The 22429-nt window shown below is 37.9% G+C and overlaps 1 protein-coding gene across 2 annotated transcripts in view; it reads left to right on the top strand.

Annotated features, from left to right (window-relative positions):
* Positions 1–253: 253 nt before the first annotated feature.
* The window catches only part of pde9aa (phosphodiesterase 9aa), a 32332-nt gene continuing 10156 nt past the window's right edge, over positions 254–22429 (top strand). Inside the window, exons 1-15 of one of the 2 annotated variants that reach the window (XM_077216737.1) lie at positions 254–474; positions 4223–4293; positions 4396–4473; positions 5150–5193; positions 6132–6186; positions 6350–6420; positions 10050–10134; positions 15481–15541; positions 17144–17218; positions 17578–17664; positions 18675–18779; positions 19206–19288; positions 20433–20589; positions 20679–20792; positions 20868–20972. In XM_077216737.1, coding sequence (XP_077072852.1) covers positions 412–474; positions 4223–4293; positions 4396–4473; positions 5150–5193; positions 6132–6186; positions 6350–6420; positions 10050–10134; positions 15481–15541; positions 17144–17218; positions 17578–17664; positions 18675–18779; positions 19206–19288; positions 20433–20589; positions 20679–20792; positions 20868–20972 — 1254 coding nt within the window. In that variant the 5' untranslated portion in view covers positions 254–411. Of the gene's footprint in view, positions 475–4222; positions 4294–4395; positions 4474–5149; positions 5194–6131; positions 6187–6349; positions 6421–10049; positions 10135–15480; positions 15542–17143; positions 17219–17319; positions 17395–17577; positions 17665–18674; positions 18780–19205; positions 19289–20432; positions 20590–20678; positions 20793–20867; positions 20973–22429 lie in introns of both variants that reach the window. The other variant, XM_077216736.1, reaches the window with a different exon arrangement.

Genomic DNA, 22429 nt, shown 5'->3' on the forward strand with positions numbered 1-22429 from the left:
TGCAATTACTTTCACTACTTCATATTAGAAAACAAACTAATAGGCTATTGTGACATATAATGGAATAAAAAAATGCGAGTTTAATATTTCAGCCATAATAGGCACAGGCTACTTCTGCATGCATGACACTTTTTTGGTTTTCACACAATGCATCCTTGCGCGTTCTTGTAGGGCTCGGTTACTATGGAGATCATAAGGAGAGCGCGCGCGTTTCTTCTCTTTTTGCGCGTGCACTAGTGGGAGTGAAGGGGGGGCGATGAGTTGAGAGATCAGTGGCAATGGGCAACACGGTTTCTGCGTTATTCTCTTCCATTCCATAGAAACAGTCATAACTTTACCTTAGGTCGGTCACGGAGGCACTGCGCGGAAGCCGGTAGTCCAGGGCCGCGTCCGGAGCGAGAGTGCAGCGAGATGGGCAGCGCGTCTTCGGCGTATCGGATGATATACCTGGACGTGGACGGACGGAGTCAGAAGGTAAACGCTCGAGTGACGCGCAACTCTCACCACATGCATTGCATTGTGTTGGGGAAAAGACTGCACAGATTGACGAATACTGTTTTTCGAAAGTTAAATGCTATTTTATTATATGTCGGACGGTTCATGTTTATTTATTATGGCTCTTTTTTTGCTAACTGAAGGATATTCAAACACAATGATTGCTCTAAAACTTGTTCGTTAAAGGATTTTGAATTTTCCATTCTCTTTTGGTAAACTGTTATACACTAATTCTGTGCAGTTATTAGTTATAGGCCTACTACTACTACTACTACTACTACTACCACTACTACTACAACACACACACACACACACACACACACACACACACACACACACACACACACACACACACACACACACACACACACACACACACACACACACACACATCCACTTAATATGAACCTTTTAAGGACAAGTGTCTCTTTTTAATCACTTTATCTTTTGTTTTTTATACATTTATTAGTAGGGAACAATCTTTAATATTGAACCCTGTTATCATGATTTTATACCAGAAACAACTTATTATTGAAAATTGATATTTGAGAACTAGAGAAAATTAAATACAAAATGTAAATTTACTGAAGAATGTTAAATTCTCTTTTTAATGAACAGCCTTACGGTCATGACCTTGATGAGAAAGCTAAATGAACTGTGAAGCTGTCAATGCTGTTATTTTAAAGTACATCTTTGCACATTTCAATTAAATTCGATTCACATTTATATGTAAAGTGCTTTCCACAATACACATAGTTTCAAAGCAGCTTTACAGAAAATGCATGTCTACATAACAATTTAGATTGATCTGTTATCAGAGGTGACTGTGTCCAAGTTATGTATTTCATATAGGCTATCTTCATATAAAAACCACACAGTTAGTAATGTATTACTGTGAGGCGGAAACAATGAGCTTATTGAAGTAATGAATACATGTTTGTTAAATGATTATGATATATAGAAAAATGTAGCCTTGGTGCATGTTAAAATGTTTAAACTTTCCCATTACAATGTGCAATTTAGCGCTTAAAGATATCCGCATAAAGAGTGTTTAAAATCTTACAATCTAAAGAAATTTACTTGAAAACTCACCTTTTCAAAATGGAAAGCCCAGAAATCTGCAGACTGATTCGACTATATGGCTGTTGGAGATTATTGATGTTACATTATTTTCTGTTTTTGCATCAATTTTGCGCTATGTCCCAATTCGCCTACTTGCACTATGACCTAAAGTATGTACTGTTTTTGTGAAGAAAAGGTTATACTTTTGAGTGTGTACCAGAATAGTTGGCAAGCTTTGGGACTCACTACAACATCATAATTGCGTCTTTAACGGACAGCTGTCAATCATCTTGTCACAATTAAAATCCTCCACATTAAATTAATGTAATCTCCGACCGTTTCGGAGAGAAATGTAGTAGCGCGTTGATCTGTCAGTCGTGGTTCTTTCATGTGGAGACTCCTCCGCAGTTTGCATAATGATGCATTTACAAGTTAATGACCAAATTTATCTTCACAGAAGTTCTCAATGCTGTTTCAGATGAAATACAATGTGGATAACATTATCTTTTCGTCAGGTTAGATACTGATCATTAATCACTCAAACCCCTTTATCTAAACCTTTACTTGCAGTCGGAATCACACATCTGTCATGTTTGCAGTTTTTTACACTTTTTACCGGAAAAAGTAGACCATCCGGGTATCTTTTGAATACTTATTTCAACATACTACGATTTGGGACACACTAATTGTAATTTTGAAATTTAGGATGGATATGCGAATTGGGACGCAGAAATATGAATCATTTTTCATCATTTTCACTGATCTGCATTTGTGAATTGTACATTTCCTCTTCCACTGTTACTCACACACTCTTTTTTTTAATGTCTCCTTGCCTTCATAAAACATTTGATTAGTTTTTACACAGCATGTGATGCTTCGACGCGTTATAAAACTCAGCAAGTATCATGTTTTCTGGAGTCTGTCTCAATCAAGAGGTTGTAAGTGAACAGCTGGTCTGATTTCCTTTAAAAATGTTTCTAATTATATAGATAAGACATGGCTGATATATAATCAGTTAATTTACAGGTATCCAAGTGACAGTCAGTTGTTATCACCGGACTGCTTTATGTTTGTTGGTCACACTTTATATTAAGTGGCATAATTACTACGGCGTGTATAAATTATCGTGCTAAATGAATGGGGAAAAAATGACTGTGGTTACCAGAAATTCACTGTAAGAATACAAAGACAATGTTTCAGGTATTAAGGATGACATATTAGTGCCTTTATATTTTACAACATTTTAACATATGTATCATTAAGTCATGCAATGTTAATGTACCAATCTATCTGAACAACCTGAATTGGCTTTTTACCTAAAACCACTCAACTTGTTGAAAAATGAAAAAAGAAGTACATAGAAGTAAAAAAAAAAAAAAGAAAAGAAATTGTGACCAAATAATTAATTGCAACAAATTAGTGTTTTGCTTACATTAGAGTAATATCAGGGTTTTGTTCTAATACAAATGCGCATCTGCCTGCCATTGTTCAGCTTTGGCAATGGGACAAAAACATAATAATCAGCATATAAAAGCCTAGAACACAATGAAAAACAAAAGGACATTTTTAATGAGCAGATCTGTGTGTGTCCACTCCACTATCCACTCACACCTTCTGCACACACACCGTTTACAGGAGAAGTGGCAAAATATCATGTCTAGTGCAACTCTATGTCTTCAGGCCTTTTTCTAAAAGCTCACATAGTTTGAAAAATGCTAGAAACTTCTCTCCACTGCTAAAATTAAGCTAATATAGCGGATTTATTTTTGCTCTGTGATTGGTGGTACATCATTTTATTGTCTCTATTCTCCAAGGTTGTTAGTTGTGGGTTTTATGTTTCATCTTTGACAAAGTGCTCCATTAGAAGCTCTTTTTTAGACACTAATAAGTGTTTCTCATACCTTTGAACTCAGAACCTGCAATTGTATTATAGGGGACAATTCCCCCTTTCTCTCTCTTTCTCCCACTCTTTTGCTCATTCTCATCTGTCTTTCGAGCTCTAAGTCTTATTATAGTTCTCTCTCTTTTTTCCCTCTTCTTTCATTGGGTCTGTCAGCTGCACCCCCTTCATTGTGTTTTTTGTGTTTGTCACCTGTTTTTGCCGTCTTGTTGTGTCTGCTGCGTGTGTTGTGGTTCAGAGGACTCAAGTTCAGGACAAATAATGGATGTCAGCACTTGGCCTTGGCTTTGTGCAGAGTCTCTCGAATAGTCAATAAACTATCATCTGTAATGGTCAGCATCCAAGTCCAAGGCTCCACATTTTTCTGTCACTCACAATGATTATGATGGTAATGAAATGTTTTACTTTTTGGAGATAAACTTATTTATGTATTGCTTTACACGGATGAAGTTTCAAAGCAGCTTCACATTAATAAACAGAAAAATAACAGTTGATTATCTAAAATACATCAAATATAAAGTCAGTTCAGTATTGATTCATTTCAATTCAATAACAGTGCCGATTTTTCAGTGTCGAAGTTAGTGTCATTATCCAGCTCAATTCAGTCAAATTTTCTTTTCATTCGATCAAAATTGCAGTTTCAGGATACTATTTTGAATATTAATTGTGTTTCAAACCCCATGATCAGATCTTTTCACCTTTAACATAGCATGAAGTTTGGCCCAAAGCAGATAAGTTCGTCTGAACAGACTTTGTGTTTCTCAGGTGGTTTTCAGCCGTTTCTGCAGCCCATGTGATATAAAGGAGTTATTCTGCAATGCCACAGGGCTCTCCAGGTACAGTATGATGCGCGTTTGTGTGTGTGTGTGTGTGTGCAGTTAAAGTCTTTCCACTTTTGAAGTGCTCCCATATTTAGTGAGTGTGTCTGCTTCTGACAGGAACACAACCATTTCCCTTCTGGACTCAACAGGAGCAATGGTCTCCATCGACCCCACAATGCCAAACAACTCAGAGAGGTAATTCAGCAATCCATCCCATTTATAAACTTAAATTCAATGCTTTTTAACTTTAAAAGTGACTTATACATATGCAGTAGACTTCTGAATCAGATTGACACAAATGTCTAGGCCTAAACAACATTTAGTCAGAGTCTCTTCAGACCGATTTAATTGGGTGTTTTTTTTATTTACAAGTGATTTTATTACTTTTTTATATGGACTTTTTTCCTGTAGGTTAGTTCTGAAAAGTGATCTTAAAAAAAATACTCCCTATACTTTTGGAGAATTTGAACTGCGTTAGCTTGCGGTCCCTGTTTTTGTGAACAGCAAATACTAAATGTTAGAGATTTTATAATATAAAACCATTGATCCAATCTTACACCAATTTGCAGACACACTCAGGGAAAAAATGGACACACATAAAACATAAAGACGCAGTTCAAACATTCAGAGGTGAGACGCCCAGTAAAGTAGCCTACTGTCTGTGCCTTATCTGTTGGTTTATATGGAGATCTGCTCCACATGCTACACAAACAATGGATGGCGGCCAGAAAAAGATAAAGGGGAAGTCACTCTTTGAGAGTCTAAGTGTGTCCATTCACCAATCGACTGCCAGAAGGGGACAGAGGGGACGTGTTTTATTGTGGCGCCAACTGCTTTGTAACTGCGTTTGTGTGTCCCGGTGTTTTTGAAGGTCACCGTACAAAGTGGTGCCCATAACTGGAGGACAACTTGCAGGTAAGTGTCAGATGTTCTGCATTTTATGTCATTTCACATACCCTAAATGTTTATGTATGTATAAATCATATGTTCAACACTGTGCTTTCACTGATAGTGTTTACATTCCGATCGAAATGGGAAAATGGGGTTTGTTTTATTATGAAGCCTGAAAGAGCTCTAAAGTGATCACTCATATGTTCTCAAATCTCCATAAATGGAGTGTGTGGAAAGCTGCGTGTGAGCACAAGAGCGACTCCATTTATCATTGTGGGAACACTCCTGCAGCGGGGGTGGACTGCAGTCTTTTCAATCTATCGGTGTTATCATGAGCAGAGAAGTGATTATAACTTTTTATTGATTTTAAAGCAAACTCAGATATAGTTCCTTTTTTTTGGACAGATTCTCTGATTCATCTGCATTCCAAGGCTATTTCTAGGATTTATTGTCAACATCATGTAGTTTCTCTGCTTTGTTTTTCAATATCCCATCAGTTATGCACAAATACTGTGGGTAGTTTTGAAATAACTGTTTCTGCAGTATATGCATTCTGTGCATAGTATGCACATTTTCTACATGGATATTTTGCGACTATTTTGTGAAAATCTACAGTATCAGAACACACTCTTATATTATTGGTGAAGAAAAAACACATGGTAACATTTGAAAGTGTGTATGTTTATCAATTCTCACTCTATATAATTGCAAGTGTCAAGCTTTGTGTAAGAAGTCACAGTTTCTCTGATACAAGAGCAGCTGAGAATGCCAGGAATATCGGATATATATTTGGACTATTTGGAGTTTTTACTGTTTGTTGCAGGATGCTTTATTCATTGTACACGTATTGCTTATTTTATTATTAAGCTGACAGGAAACACAGATCTATAAAACTGTGAAATAACATCATACATCAGTGTTTGGCCATGATTATGAATATAAATTGTTTTCTCATCTCTCAGATAAAGAGGAGCTTTTCCAGAATGTTCTGACCCAAGTGGCAGAGCAGTTCTCCAGGTATTGTCACCATCTCTGTTTCTGTATTTCATGTTGAATTTCTCAGCTAATTCACGATGAACTTCCTCAGATTGAATTTTGAATCGTTTTGGTATTTCAAGGATGAATGATCTTTGTATATTTCTCTCCATCTGCACCGGTCTGCCTCGCTGCTCTCCCCAAGGGCATTTAAAATCAACGAACTGAAGACTGAGGTGACAAATCGCCTAGCCATGCTGGAGAAGAGAGTGGAGTGTGAGTTTTAAACTGTTTTCACCCAATATCTTGTCCAGTGTTTTGCTAATGGACAGGAGGCTAGAATGGAAGGGCTAAACTTGACAAACAAGACGCGATAAAATCTGCTCCGTCATTTTGTAGCGCTTTTAAAAACAGTAGTGAATTATAGATAACGTTCTGCTGTACCCAACGCAGATTTGAGGAAGTAGATATGTTTTGTTTGATTTATTTAAGAGGTCTTCTATACCACAAGTAATATATAACTCAAATAGCCAATGATAGCTATTTATTTACAAACACATAAACTTATTAGGGATGTGTTTAATGACTAATTTCATTAACGTTTAAATAGAAGTTTTTGCAACCGACTGGTCGACTGGTCTAATCACCCAACCCGCCTTCATTTAAGCAACATTACCCATTTTATACATATTTATTTTAAACGTAGACTTTGTAAAAATATAAAGCAAAACATTAAATGTGCAAAATAAAATGTAAACGACTAGTATTTCAAAGTTGACTAGCAGTTGACTTTAATCGACTAGTCAAATAGTCTCGCACATCCCTAATACATTTTGACCCTTACAGTAAAAAAATTGTGTGGTAATTTTTTTTTTTTTACATTTAACACATTGTTTTAATGTTGTCAATGTTTTTTTTGTTTGTTTGTTTTTGCTGTTAGCAATGTGCTTAATTGTCATAAAAATAATGTTGTAATTCAAAATAAGCTTATATTTTGCAAAATATGATTTATTATTTATTTATTTAATAATTTTGTTGTTATTGTTGTTGTTGAAATGAGATCTGGACATGTTTTTTACATGTTTCATGTGATCCACCTCTTGGACTTCCTGTTGATGTGTTTTGTACCTCTAGCTCATCTGAAGTGTTCATTACACTACACTACACTTACTTTGTTGCGTCATTTGGCAAACTCTTTTCATCCAAAGTGAGTGACCTGGGGTTAAGTGCCTTGATGAAGGCTAATAATTGTGATAGCGCTGTGTGGATATTATGGGATCTCTCCAGCTCATAGTTTATTTACCCATTTCTCTTAGATTTTCAGTCCACTCATCTGCTTAGTTCTATTCAGCCACTTTGATAAGAATCTGTGGATAACATTCATTTCTGTAAATTTAATTTGATATTTTTGTTCACTCGCATATCATTCACATGTATAAGGCACTTCTAGTCTTTTCAACTGTATTTGTAAAGGAAAGTTATTCATTAGCCTTTCACACTGTACTGTATATTTTAGAAGGCTCTGTACCCAGCTGAAGTGTCACGTGCATCAGACTATTAACAGAGCCTGTAAATTAACATACAGGTCACAGTTTGATATTCAGATTACTGTTTATTTTCTCCTTCTGTTCCTTTAAGCACACTAAATAAGGTGCAAGGATGCTTATTCTCATGATTTTTTTTTAATTACTTGATTTGTTTTTATGATGACATCCATGTTAATATATACTACCATTCAAAGGTTTGGGGTCGGTAAGATTTTTTAAATGTTTTTGAACTAAGTCTCTTCTGCTCACCAAGGCTGCGATTATTTGATCAAAAATACAGTAAAAACAGCAATATTGTGTAATATTATTACAATTTGAAATAACTGTTTTCTATTTGAATATATTTTTAAATATATTTTAAAACGTATTCCTGTGATGCAAAGCTGAATTTTCATCATCATTACTCCTGTCTTCAGTGTCACAGGATCATTCAGAAATCATTCTAATATGCTGATTTGATGCTCAAGAAACATTTCTTATTATTATCAATGTTGAAAACAGCTGCTTAATATTTTTGTGGAAACTGATATTTATGTACAGCATTTATTTGGAATAGAAATCTTTTGTAACATTATAAATGTCTTCACTGTCATTTTTGATCAATTTAATGCATACTTTTTTAATTTTATTATTTCCTAATTACAAGCGGTATAATCTCATATGACTTTCTTACAGCTGTCTCTGTAAGTTATGATGGGATAGAAGATATTACGTCATTTACATTTACATTTGACAGATGCTTTTATCCAAAGTGACTTGCATTGCATTCAAAGTATACATTATATCAGTTGTTGCTCTCCTTGAGAATTGAACCCATGACATCGGTGTTGCTAGAACACAACTTTTATGAATTTTGAAGCATAAATGCAATCAGCAGAAGAAAAAAGCTAAATGTAGCTTTTGTAAATATAGCACTGTGGTCACATGACTTCAGTGTCACCATTACTAAGCTTCCGACTCAACTCTTTCAGTCTTTGTTAAAAAACATTTTCCCTGAAAGTTTGAGTTATAATAGTTTGCAAGACCACGATTATAAACACAACAAACTGAAAGCGTAGATGAGAAGATGAGTTTACCTCTTTGGCTGATGACGTTTAATGTCATCAACAACCTTTTAGTGCCATTTAACCACTTGTCAGTAACCACCTTTTTCAAGATAAGTAAAAGCTTTAAAAAATCACAAAAGGGGATAAATTATGTATTTTATATCATAGAATAAAACGTAAAAATATATTGAGCTTGTGTTCACCACAGACCTTATTTCAGGCATTTAACCAAAAACTAATTAAAAAACCCATTAACTTCAGGGTGATGGAACCGGAAGTGTTAAAATGCTAACTTGTTTCCGGGTTTTGGCCTATAAAAATACGTCATCCCTACCCACTCTATTGAGGAATCTGTTGAACAAGGATTCAAAAGGGTTAAGGTCAGTTTAATGGCAATCTTTGACCTTGACAGTCTTTGCGCACTAGTTGTTTAAGTTAGTTAGTAAGTTAGTTAGTTGTACTTTATTGTCCAGCCTTGGCTGAAAATTAGTCTTTGGCCTAATCATACAATCACAATACAATTAACAAAACACGACATCCACTTCAACATAATAAGCTAAAATATTCACATTTCCTACCAGTTTTTCAGAATACCTATTGCTTCAGTAAGTAATAATGCTCGATGTAACATCACCAGAGACTAAGATTCATTCCATTGCAGCACAGCTGTGTGTCCATAGAAATCCAAATTTAGCCATGATGTAATGAGTCACCAAGGCGATGGACCCTGACCTCTTCATCAGTTTGAACGCTTCACCAGCCTCATGTAATTTAAGGTGATTTATTACTGTGCGCTGTCTATAAACAGAATAGTAGCAGGAAGTCCAGATATTATATGATGTGTATGATTACACTAATTAAATTATACAATGTGAGTCCAGAGGTCAAACTATGCAGTACTTTTGCTGCAAATTCATCTGTTATTTGGTAGAAGCAACCAAATTAGATAAATGTCAACATGGAAATGTTGTGTGACATATGCTCATTCTCAAACCAAGGTTGTGAGGAGTAAATTAGAACAGCTGTCAAATAGGTGGTCTGTCCAAAGATGGTCTAGCTGTCAAAGGTGATTTGCTCGTACTTTAGACCAGCAGCATTATTTCGGACAATGGAGGGAAGCGTGCGGACATTGACAGGTGTCAGATGTGCTTTTTATGGCTCGACAGTCTGTGTTTGTGTAAGAAAACCATGACCATGTTCTCTAGCTCGTTTTCCATATTTTCTTTCTGTTTGGCTGACTTTAAATATGTAAATATATCATTAATGTTTCATAATCCTATTTTGTTTCCGACATTTTCCTCTGTCTCTTCAGTGGAGGGGATGAAGGTGGTGGAGATCGAGAAGTGTCGCAGTGACATCAAGAAGCTGCGGGAGGAGATGGCCTCCAGGAACAACAGGTCAGTGACCTTACTGCTTGATCTGGAGATATCGCAACATCATTACCACAACGGGAAGTAAAACGATATATTTCATAAGAAACAATGTAGGTTGAGACTGGACTTTATACTTCAGGAATTGATTTGATTGTGACGTTACATGAAATCAGGTGGTTGGAAGGGTGGAGGTGAAAAGTAGGAGTTACTTGTTGATGTCAGCCAAACATGAAATCATTTTCCCCATGAATGGTGCACAATTAGACCAGGAACATGCATTGAAGGGGTCCAATTACGCTTTTCCACTTTTTCAACTTGAAGTAAGTGTGTAATGTTGCTGTTTGAGCATTAAAAAGATCTGCAAGTTTACAAAGCTCAAAGTGCACTCCTAAGGGAGATATTTTATTTAATAGAATCCCCTTTCCAAGAACTACAACGAACTTTGGACTACAACACGATTTGTCCGGATCTTATGAAGTCATAATGTTCCCCATTTAAATATCCGCAGTTGTTAAATATCTGGCTATTGTCCGGAATTTGCAAAAAAGGTGCTGGTTGAGCTGCATTAGAGAAGACAGTGTTGTCACTATGTCATAGAGACACTATTTTTTCCACAACGTTTCCAAAACTCATTTGTTTGACCTTCCTAAGGCTGAGGAACAGAGTGGTTAAAATTTATTTTAAACACTGTAGCTGAACATTACAATTTCAACATTTATCTGTGCGCTGCACATTTTATGGAGAACAGCCTGTTCTCTTACGAGAGGTTCTCTCGTATTGCGTAAGTTTAGCTTACGCTACGGGAAAGATTCATCTTCTCGAGATACTGAAGCCAAAAAATTATCCTTAATTTTGTATTCCTTGTCAACGCAGTGCAGCAGCTAGCAGACCTAGAGCAGGCCATCTCGCGTGCTCATTGGCTGCCCTGCGGGCAACTGCTGCAGCCTACCAGTGAGCCCGGCGTGACGTCACGCCCAATGAAGGGCGCCCGCGTCCTTCATAGCGTCACAGCCCGCCAGAATGGGCGTGGCTTAGCGTAAAACACTAGGGGCTGTAGGCTGACTTCCCTGATTTTCGTCTCTTCAGCGAGCTCTTCGCATCGCTGGATCTGAGAGAAGCCACCGCCGCCGTCGAACAGCGGACAGCCAGCTTAGGAGAGCGCTGAGGAAGCCGGCCGTCTTCGCCACCTTCAGCCATCCGTGCCAGCTACGCTATCCGGCGACGTATCCTTTACCTTGCTAAAACCTATTATAAAACTTATTCTAAAAGAGCAGCGAGTGTCTTTTTTAAGATGCCTCGCACTTCCGGCTGTGAAGCGCTTCCGCTGTTGACCCTGTGGGCTCGACTCGAAGCCTTCTACACTGCAGGGTCTGTTGACCCTCTCGCCTGCACACAAACGCCGTTTTCACGGCGACCCAGAAAAATCTCAAAATGAGTAAAATGTCTGGTCCGGCTCATGCCGTCGGTGTTGTATGTGTAATGAAAGTGCCCACGCCCCAGTGTTCACCACTACACATAAGCACTCCGAACCTCGCAGAGCACACTCTCATGAAGCGCAGAAAAGCCGCTCGAGTGTTGAATGTAAGAAATGTGTCCACAAGTCTGTGCCCACTATCTGCCCGCTCTGTTACACGATCAAGAAAGCAGGTTATGAATGTAAGTCTCGTGCCCGCCAGAGTGCGTTCACGCTTGCTAACACTAACCTCCCCCCGGGCTCCGCCTGCGCGTTTAAGTGTTATCACAAAACGCAGGGCATTAATAAAACGCTCCCCATCCATTATGATCGGGGCATCAAATACACTTGTAAGTCTCGTGCCCGCGCACACGCGCTCACGCTTACAGGAAGCTTTCCCACCCGGAGCGCTGCTCGCGCGTCAAAAAATGACAAAAGACTGTTCCCCATCCCTTATGATTGGGACATCTCACATAAATCAGCCGGTTTCGGCTTTTCAGCGAGCAGCCATTGCCCAGAACCGAGAGCGCGCGCACCGCGCTTCCGGCTCCGGTTCAGTTTCACAAGCCCGCAAATGGCGGTCTGAACCCGGAGGCCATTCGCCCCATAGCGGCTCACATAGCTGCGTGGGAAACTATCCCAGGGATTTCAGAATGGGTGTTGAGCACAATAAAGCAGGGCTATACACTTCAATTCATTCGCCGTCCCCCGCGCTTTCAAGCCCGGACCGCGACGATTGTGAATGCGTAAGTAGCACACCTACTTCACGCAGAAATAGCAAAGCTGCTGTGCAAAGGGGCTATAGAAAAGGTACCGCCTTCTCTGAGCGAGTCAGGCTTTTACAGCCGATATTTTCTCGTACCCAAGAAGGACGGAGCCTTCAAACCTATCCTAGATCTGAGACATTTGAACTAAGTGCTTGCGAAAAGACCGTTCAAAATGCTTACGACCAGGAAAATCCTCACGCACGTTCGCCCGAGGGACTGGTTTATTTCTCTAGATCTGAAGGATGCCTATTTTCAGATTCAGATAGTACCCCGTCACAGGCAATTTTTGAGATTCGCCTTCGACGGTCAGGCATATCATTACACCGTCCTGCCGTTCGGCCTGTCCCTGGCACCCTGTACATTTACGAAGTGCATGGACGCGGCGCTCGCCCCCTGAGAAGTCAGGGGCTGCGAATAATGAACTATCTGGACGATTGGCTGATATTGAAATATCTATCACTGAAAACCGTCTTTCTGACTGCACTGTCGTCACTAAAACGTGTAGGGGACCTGCATGTGCTGTCTGTCAGCGCGTCGTGTCTTGAGTTCGGACCGAATGACTCTAAAGTCATCCTCAGACCTAGACATGGCTATGTCCCTAAAGTGATGGGCACTCCATTCAGAGCGCAAGTTATTTCATTGTCAGCTCTCCCAGCATCTGACAGCGAAGGTGATGTGAATCTCCTCTGCCCTGTCAGAGCGCTGAGGTTTTACATTACACGCTCCGCCTCCTTCAGGCGTTCGGAACAGCTTTTTGTTTCGTTTGGTGGGCGCACCAAGGGTCTCGCCTCCTCGAAACAGAGCCTGTCCAGATGGATAGTAGACGCTATAGCAGCCGCTTACGCGTCAAAAGGTCTGCAATGCCCTCTGGGCATCAGGGCTCATTCCACGAGAGGCGTGGCCTCTTCGTGGGCATGGTCCAGTGGAATTTCTATCCATGACATATGTGTAGCGGCGGGCTGGAGCTCCCCGTCTACCTTTGTCAGGTTTTATAACCTAGAAGTTCCTGCCTTGCAGGCTAAACTGTTGTCAGTCTGAAGGAGAGGTGTATTCTGCCCAGATCTCCTGCTCAGATAACTCTCACATGACTCAGCTCTCCTGGTTGAGCTGCACTAAGTAGTGTATGTGCCATGTGCCTATACAGACCGGCGCGCTGCTCTGTATTCCCTATGTGTGCTTATGTACAAGTGATGGCCCGCGTGGCTGGCCACCTTATTTTTCCCCTGAAAAGCTCGGGGTCTCATGTGGATGCTTGGCGCGCACGGCGTTGACAAAGTGTTCCCGTAGCGTAAGCTAAACTTACGCAATACGAGAGAACCTCTCGTAAGAGAACGATACTTGGTTACTAACGTAACCTCGGTTCTCTCTAGAGAGGGAACGAGTATTGCGTAACCGGCCGTGCTCGCGCCACGAGCGACTTCGCCTCAGTCGACGAAAACCAGGGAAGTCAGCCTACAGCCCCTAGTGTTATACGCTAAGCCACGCCCATTCTGGCGGGCTGTGACGCTATGAAGGCGCGGGCGCCCTTCATTGGGCGTGATGTCACGCCGGGCTCACTGGTAGGCTGCAGCAGTTGCCGGCAGGGCAGCCAATGAGCACGCGAGATGGCCTGCTCTAGGTCTGCTAGCTGCTGCACTGCGTTGACAAGGAATACAAAATTAAGGATAATTTTTTGGCTTCAGTATCTCGAGAAGATGAATCTTTCCCGTAGCGTAAGCTAAACTTACGCAATACTCGTTCCCTCTCTAGAGAGAACCGAGGTTACGTTAGTAACCGAGTATCGTTTTCTGTTGCTATTGTGAGGTCTTGCTTTTGTAAGATGGTTCACCGCTCTTTAGTAAAATTAACTATGGTTTTGTGATCGATTTGTATTACCTATAGTTTTCATACAAATATCACGCTTAAATGGTAGAGAACAAATTCGTGCTTGCAAAGTCTGTGCATTAAAATCCTGTCTGAGCGATCCTCTTGTTCATTAACATTGTCAGGGTCTGAATCAGGCTCGAATTGGTTTGAAATAACCAAATTTGAAATGCTGTTTCGAGTGAGACCGGGGAGAGAGAAGCTGTAGTAATGTAAAATATGTGGAAAAATAATGCGCTTTTTGAAGCATATTCAGACATATTCTAGTACACCCCAAAAACAAAATCAAGACTTTGTAAAAGGGCATTATTATGAAATTATGGACCTCTTTAAGAAAATAGAGTCAGTTTTGATTTTGTGTTGAAGTGGACCAAATTCATTGGGCTAGCACTAAAAAAGAAGTGATCTAAATTGAATTAAATGTGCACTTGTGGTGTATTTCAAATTTTAAAATTACATTTAAAAAAAAACGTACTAGAAGATATAATATTAATTACATAATAGGCTCTTTAATTGTACTTAAAGAGAGTACACTTTCACGACTGTTTCTTAACACACTTTGCAAGTGGACTTTGAAATAATGTCAAGTTTTACTTTGAGTATATTTTAAACTATGTTTTAATTATCTTGTGTTGTGCTCTAAAATTTTAAGTACAGTATAGTGTTGACTAACATACTAAAACACATGTATTTAGTATTGCAATAAAATGCATCAAACATACTTTAAATGTACTAAATTGCAACTTCATCATTACAATTACAAATACATTTAAATACATGACACAAATTTCCACAGAAATTACATAAGTGGGTCAAAGTTGAGCTAAATATATTTAATATAAATTTAAACCATAATACATTTGAATCAGTTGCAATTAATATGCAATTAAGTGTCTTAAAATTTACAATTATATTATTTCAATATTAAATGTCCCTTTTAAAAGTATCCTAAAGTGTATATCTATTGCAGGAGTGTATATCTATAGCAGGCTATTCATAGCACTCTCCGTACTGCTAACTTTAATGAGAGGAGAATTAAGAAGCAGCCCAGTTGTCTTAGTCAGCTCTTGTTACTAACAGATGAGGTCAGGTCTATCTATTCCCTTTTGAGTCTTAATGAGCTGACATGGCTCTCACATGCTCTCTTAATAGTTAAGGATCAGATTCTAGATGAATCAAAGATACCTGATTGTTCTCAAGATACTCTCTTTGAGAGATGTTGACATGGTTGTTAAAAGTGAAAAAAACACAGCATCTGAGCCCCCGTTTACTTTTTTAACTTTACAGCAGTTTCCTAGATGACAACAAGAAGTTAACTCCTCGCAGAGATGTGCCTTCATACCCCAAGGTATGTAAATGGCAGATGTGAGCAAGTGATTGTAACGTTTTCTTTAATTATTTTGTATACTTATTGTGCTTAAAGCTGCAGTCTGTAGCTTTTCCTTTTTGTCGCCATCTCTGTTCAATCTGCAATTGCAGTTATTCGTGGAATTATTTAGTTGTGTCATTCGGAATCACAGATTCTACTTTTTGGAAGTATGGGTTTTGTTCTGGCCAACTAAGGGGAAAAAGCATTGCATTAAATCGTGCTGATTAAATCTAACGATAACTTATCATATCACGTCAAACCGTGCAAATTATATTTTGTTCTCAAATTGTTAATGTTAACAACTACAGCATGCATTACATTTAATGCCCTTCCGATATTTGTCCTCGTTTTCGCATTGGCACAGTTGCAGTGTCTTTTTTTCTGTGGCCAGTCCGAAGTCCGAAGTCTTTTGCATTTTACAACGGGTGAATCTCCATTTGTCACTGGTGATTGTCGTACGAGCCGAGACACCTTCTTTATGTGTACAGATGTGACGTAATGACGAAAAGACATGCTCGAATTTCCCATGGAAATCCACCAGTTCCACTGGAATTAAAAACATTATTACAAGTTTACCGTTTTGAATCGAGCTACGGCAAGCAGATAGTTTTGAACACTGGCTGGTTATGTACTTGCTCCAAATTTTATTTTGGATAATTTTTAACCCAAAAAAGTTACGGACTGCAGCTTTAAATAATTTGATATAAGTCAGCATACACAGGACCATTTAAGGTAAGAACGGTTTAAAGGGATAGTTGACAAAAAAAAAGAAAGAAAATAAAAATTCTAATAAAATATATATATATATATATATATATATATATATATATAACATTAAAAGAAGATATATTCTACTGTTCAAAAGTTTGGGGTCGGTTATGCTTGTCTTTACTCTCAATTAATGTAATGCACCCTTGCTGAATAAAAGTATTAATTTCTTTCAGAAAGCAAATTCATTTTACTGAACCCAAACTTTTGAATGGTAGTGTATATTTTTTTGAAAATATTAAAAGAAATATGTTTTAAAATTTTATTACATTTTCCACATCTTTTTTCATAGTGACTATGGTTAACAAATTAACATGGGAACAAATTAAATTATTATACCATAAGCACAACTTAGTAAAATGAGGGAAGGAAATATATTGTGCGCAGGAATTATTAAAACGAGGGAACGATTTATTGTGTGCACAATTAGTAAAAATGAGGGAACAAATTTTATCGTGCGTACTGTTTAGTAAAACGTGGACACAAATTATTATGCGCCGATTTAATAAAATGAGTGAACGGATTAGTACAATGTGCCGACGTATTAGTAAATTGTGGGACCGAATTGTTAATTCATGGCAAAGATATACTTTTTTTAAATGTATGCACATGTGCGGGACTGGTAAAGAGCTGTGTGGAGAAAAAAAAAGGAGGTTTGAAATGACATGACAGGGTGTAAATAATGACAGAATTTACATTTACATAAAGAAGTGTTATTTTGAGGTAAACGAGTATGATGTAAATGTAATATACACAATGGCCACAGCCAGGCGTTGGTTATCGGGGGTTAACTGGGAGCTCTGTCTCCTGCAGTACATGCTCTCCCAGCAAACCATAGATGCCCTCAGAAAACCCACCTTCGACGTCTGGCTGTGGGAGTCCAACGAGGTAAGAGCCTAACATGCCACTGTTTTGTCTTTCTCCTCTTTTCTCTCCCCTTGTTTCCTCTCTTCTGCGTCTGTTGCTTGTGTTTGTGGGGAAAACTGTAGTACCACCTCTCACAGGGGACAGTAGAAGCTTTGAGGCAGCCAGTCTTCGATGTGTGGCAATGGGAACCTAACGAGGTGAGGATCGATTGGCCAAAAGATAGATGCAGAATATACAAATTCTACAGAAGTTGATGTACCAATGACAATGCACATGATGCATGAATGATGCGATGGGAAAAATGACTGGCATGCCAAACCTGTGATAGACACGATTTTTGTACTGCTGAAAATGCTATCATCATTGTTTTGTGCTTTAAGATGCTGAGTTGTCTGGAGCATATGTACCATGACCTCGAGCTGGTAAAGGACTTTAATATTAATCCCATCACGCTGAAAAGATGGCTGGTAAGAAAACTATACTCTGAAATATTATTATTATTATTAATTTATTCTTTATTTTGTTTAACTATTTTATTTGATTTTTTTCCAAAGAAAATGTGTTTTGTGGGTCATTGATCCAAGTCTCAACCCAAAAAAATAAAAAAATAAATACATAAATATATATTTATGTATTTAGAGACTGAAATATATATATATATATATATATATACAGTATATAAAAAAGAAAATTAGTGTTTTTTTGCCTTGTCAGGCGCTGTGTAGGCTATAGTAAGTGCACAATCACAAAGGATAACAAAATGAGTTTTTAATAGCACATTCCACTAGGAACATGTAGGAGAATCACAGGGAAGAAGCTCAGGAAATAACCATGCTTAACATAAACAATACCGGACAATGAAACAAAGGAAACTGAGAGCTTAAATAGAAGGGAGAGTAATCAACTGAACAGAAACAGGTGCGTAGAAATAGAACCAAAACACAATGAAACTAAACCAAAACACAACATACATGTTACAGTTCTCCAGCCATAAAATATATTTGTGTAATACAATTAAGGCAGTTTAAGTCAAATGTATTTATATAGTGCTTTTCACAATACACATTGTTTCAAAGCAGCTTTACATACATTTTTTTTAAGAGAAAATTATAATTATATCTTCTTTAGATATAAAATGTGTAATAAAATAAAATCTATCATATATTTTTATTCAGAGAACTATTTTATTAGAGTTTTTCTGAAGAAAATGTGAGTTGTGGGTAGTTGCTTGATGGTTTCAAGGGTGGTTGCCAGATGGTTGCTTACCGGCCAAGTCAAAAAGAAAAAAATAGCTTATGGTGATTTTAACATTTAATGTTAAATTATATGTAGAATACAATTCAAGTCAGATTTATTTATATAGCGCTTTCAACAATACACATTGTTTCAAAGCAGCTTCGCAGAAAATAAAATGTTTGGACAATGTGTAATAAGGACAATAATAAAATAAAATACAGTTCTCTCTGTCCATTTTCAGCTTTGCATCCATGACAATTACAGGAACAATCCTTTTCATAATTTCCGCCACTGCTTCTGTGTCGCTCAGATGATGTACAGCATGATCTACCTCTGCAACCTACAGGTATAGATTACATTATGTCTTATAATATATATTTTTGTAGTAATTGTTTAATTTTGTGTCGAAGACATCTTTTATGCTCCGCAGACACCTGTTTCTTTTGCTCAGGAAAGTTCGAGCAGCAGAGGTAGATTAAAGAGGAGTGGGAGGTGAATGAAAGAGACTGAAAGATAGCGAAGTGATAAATGAGTGATGTATGGGGGTGTAAAAGCAATTCTGCTGCTATGAAGATGCTTTCACTCTTCTATCTGTGCTGCTGTTGCCATGGATGTGCATCAAGAGGCCAGTGGATTAATTATCCGAGCAATTACAGGCTGAGCTATTAGAGGGCAAATTACTTGCTTTAGTTTAGCAGTGTAGGAGAGCCGGGATACATGTTTAGACCCGGCCCCATGATCACTGCCGGTCTTGTTGTTCTGTGTTTTCCAGGAAAAGTTCACACAAGTAGATATTCTTATTTTGATGACAGCAGCTGTGTGTCACGACCTGGATCATCCAGGGTACAACAACACGTAAGAGCCTCAATCATTTATAGACATTGTCATTTATTACCTGTCATAAAACATGTTTACCAGCCATGAAAATTAATACTTTTCTTCAGCATGGATGCATTAAATTGATCAAAAGTGACAGTAAAGACATTTATCATCTAACAAAAGAGTTCTATTTCAAATAAATGCTGTTCTTTTGAACTTTCTATTCATCAAAGAATCCTGAAAAAATGTATCACAAACCATATCGGTTTCCACAAAAATATTAGGCAGCACCGCTGATAACAAAAGGATAATTTAAAAAAATGTCCTCGCTCTCGTCCATATAATGGCAGTGAATAGCGACCAGCATCAAGCTTTTTAAAATGATGCAAGATGTCGAATGGTCACATGCGACACGTGTCATATATTTTAAGTGTTCTGGGAGTGTACTGTGCTCGACGTGCACGTTCATGAAACTGTATTATCAATTAAATTATTAATTAAACTACTATTACTATTAATAAAAAATGCAACATAATGTAAAATGGGTTAAGAAAGCTCACACAAGTTACATGCTCCTCATTAGTTAAGTCAAAATTATCCACTTTCTGTTTGAAAGAGTCCAGAATCTCTTCGAAAAATAGTATGCCAAAAGAGTAGTATGACTGAATACATAGTATTCACTGGGCAAAAAGTCCTCAGATGACCTACTACTTCCGCCGAGATTCTGAAGTGTGCATTCGATGGACACTTTGCTATCCCATGAGGCCACAGGAGGGCATTTATAAATGGTAGTGAAGCGACGCAACTGATGCTGTAGGTCATGTGACAGTAACAACATGGCGGATGAAGTACGTCCGGATTTCATTCATACTACTCATATTCATACTATTATAGATATATTATATCTCTATAATAGAGAGTGTACTTTTTTAACAGTCACAAAGTAAATTCAAATTCAAATATATACTACCCACTCAGTAAGTACATGATTTCGGACTGAATGTTGGAACATGCAACATGTTTATTTTAAGGTGAACTGTCCCTTTAAGATATAAGTATCTATATGTGATATAAGGATCTATATCCACATATGTGCTGCCACTTGGACACCAAATGCAAGCATAATTTGTGTTCGCATTTGTTTTTGGACTCTGTACAAACCATCTTCTCTCTTTTCCAGGTATCAGATTAACGCGCGCACAGAGCTGGCCGTGAGGTACAATGACATCTCTCCTCTGGAGAACCATCACTGCGCCGTGGCCTTCCAAATATTCTCTCAGCCAGACTGCAACATCTTTGCCAACTTTGATCCTGAAGCCTTCAAACAGATTCGTCAGGTGTGCCTCAAGCTTTCAGCACACTCACGTTAATACATTAGTCTTTGAGCAATGTATAATGACTCTGTGTGTTATTTCGTCTCTGACAGGGAACTATCACCCTGATACTGGCCACGGACATGGCCCGACATGGAGAGATTCTGGACTCTTTCAAACAGAAAGTGGAAAACTTTGACTTCACTAATGAGGAGCATGTTACTTGTGTGAGCTTTCTTTTATAGTATAAAAATTCACCTTCTAAAAGTGCTGTGATGAGCTTATTAATCTCTCTGTGACAGCTAAAGATGGTGCTGATCAAGTGCTGTGATATCTCTAATGAGGTCCGGCCAATGGAAGTCGCTGAGCCATGGGTGGACTGTTTGCTGGAGGAGTACTTCATGCAGGTAGATGAGCTAGCATTACAATAAGCTAGAATAAATCAATAATAATAAAACATTTACTTTAAATCAGTATGTTGTGTGACCCACTTTTATATTAAGTGTCTTTAGCTTCTATGTACTACATTTAAATTAATCCTTTGATACAAAGCACTTATTGTGTACATACTGTACATAAATGTTTTTACGTTGTACTTAAAAATACCTGCATGTAATTACAGCTGTATTTAATTTGTTATCTATAATTACACTGTTAACCCTTCCCCTACACCTTAAACCACCCTTTACCTGACTTTACCCGCAATCCAACTGAATAGCAGCAAAAGTGTTTTGCAATACAACATTAACACAATAAATACATTATCAAACCATTTTTTACGTAATAGAAGTAAAAGACACCTAGTATAAAAGGTGACGGAAAAATCTTTATTTTGTTATTACTTGATTTTTTTGTTTTTGCAAGAAATAAATACTTTTATTCAGCAAGGATGTATTAAATTGTTTGAAAGAGAGTAGGTGTGTGTCTGATTTCGCAGTTTGTTTCTGAATATAAAACTGTCGATAAGATGTAAATTATTTGCTCTGGCTTGTTTTAAATGACTTTGTTCTGTTGTTGTGCTTGTTGTCGTCTGTTGACGTTGTACAAGCTGGATTTGGCAGTTGGTCGATGTGGTAGTAGTCAGGTCCCTTACTCAACTGTGATTGGACGGCTGGTTAAAAAGTGACAGTGATGAGGGTTGTGTTTTACACAGCTGAACATTTTTCAACTCTTGGCATCCGAAAAAAAAAACACTAAGCACTCAGCATGAAATAGACGCTCAGCAACTCGTTACCTTGCTGCCATTTTTAAAATGTGGCGCTCCTATTGAAAACAATTTTTAAAAATACTAGGCCTTAGGTAAAAAATGCTTTGATGGACACCCGGCCTAAAGATTTTTGTTTCATATAAATGCATTATAAATTCTTTTGAACTTTATATTTATAAGAGTCCCGAAAAATAACGATTTCCCAAAATATATTAAGCAACAAAAACAAATGTTTTCATTGATAATGAAAAATATTTCTTGAACAGCAAATCAGCATATTAGAATGAATGAAGGATAATGTGACACTGAATACTGGAGTAATGGAATAGAATAAAACAAATCCACCCCCTTTTTCATCTGCGCTGGATCCGGATATATTTTTTTCATTATTTTTTCCTATAGAGATTTTAAAATAGTCTTTAATAAACAGTTATAAGCAATGAACCAAGGCAATCAGCGACGAGGAGAATCATAACACTACAAACTTTGATTTGAAGCAAAATCCCAAAAAAAAAAATTCAATTTTTTTATTGGACAAAAAGACAAATGTACAAGACTTTGTACTTATAGGTAGTGTAGGCAATTTTCGGATAGGCTAGCAATAACCAGATAGATTTGAAAGCATGAGATCCCACCCTTCCTTCAGAGCGTCTCCAA

The sequence above is a fragment of the Siphateles boraxobius genome, unplaced genomic scaffold (genome assembly GCF_051911475.1).
Source record: "Siphateles boraxobius isolate OS27281-9 unplaced genomic scaffold, OSU_SipBor_1 7, whole genome shotgun sequence".
NCBI lineage: Eukaryota > Metazoa > Chordata > Actinopteri > Cypriniformes > Leuciscidae > Siphateles > Siphateles boraxobius.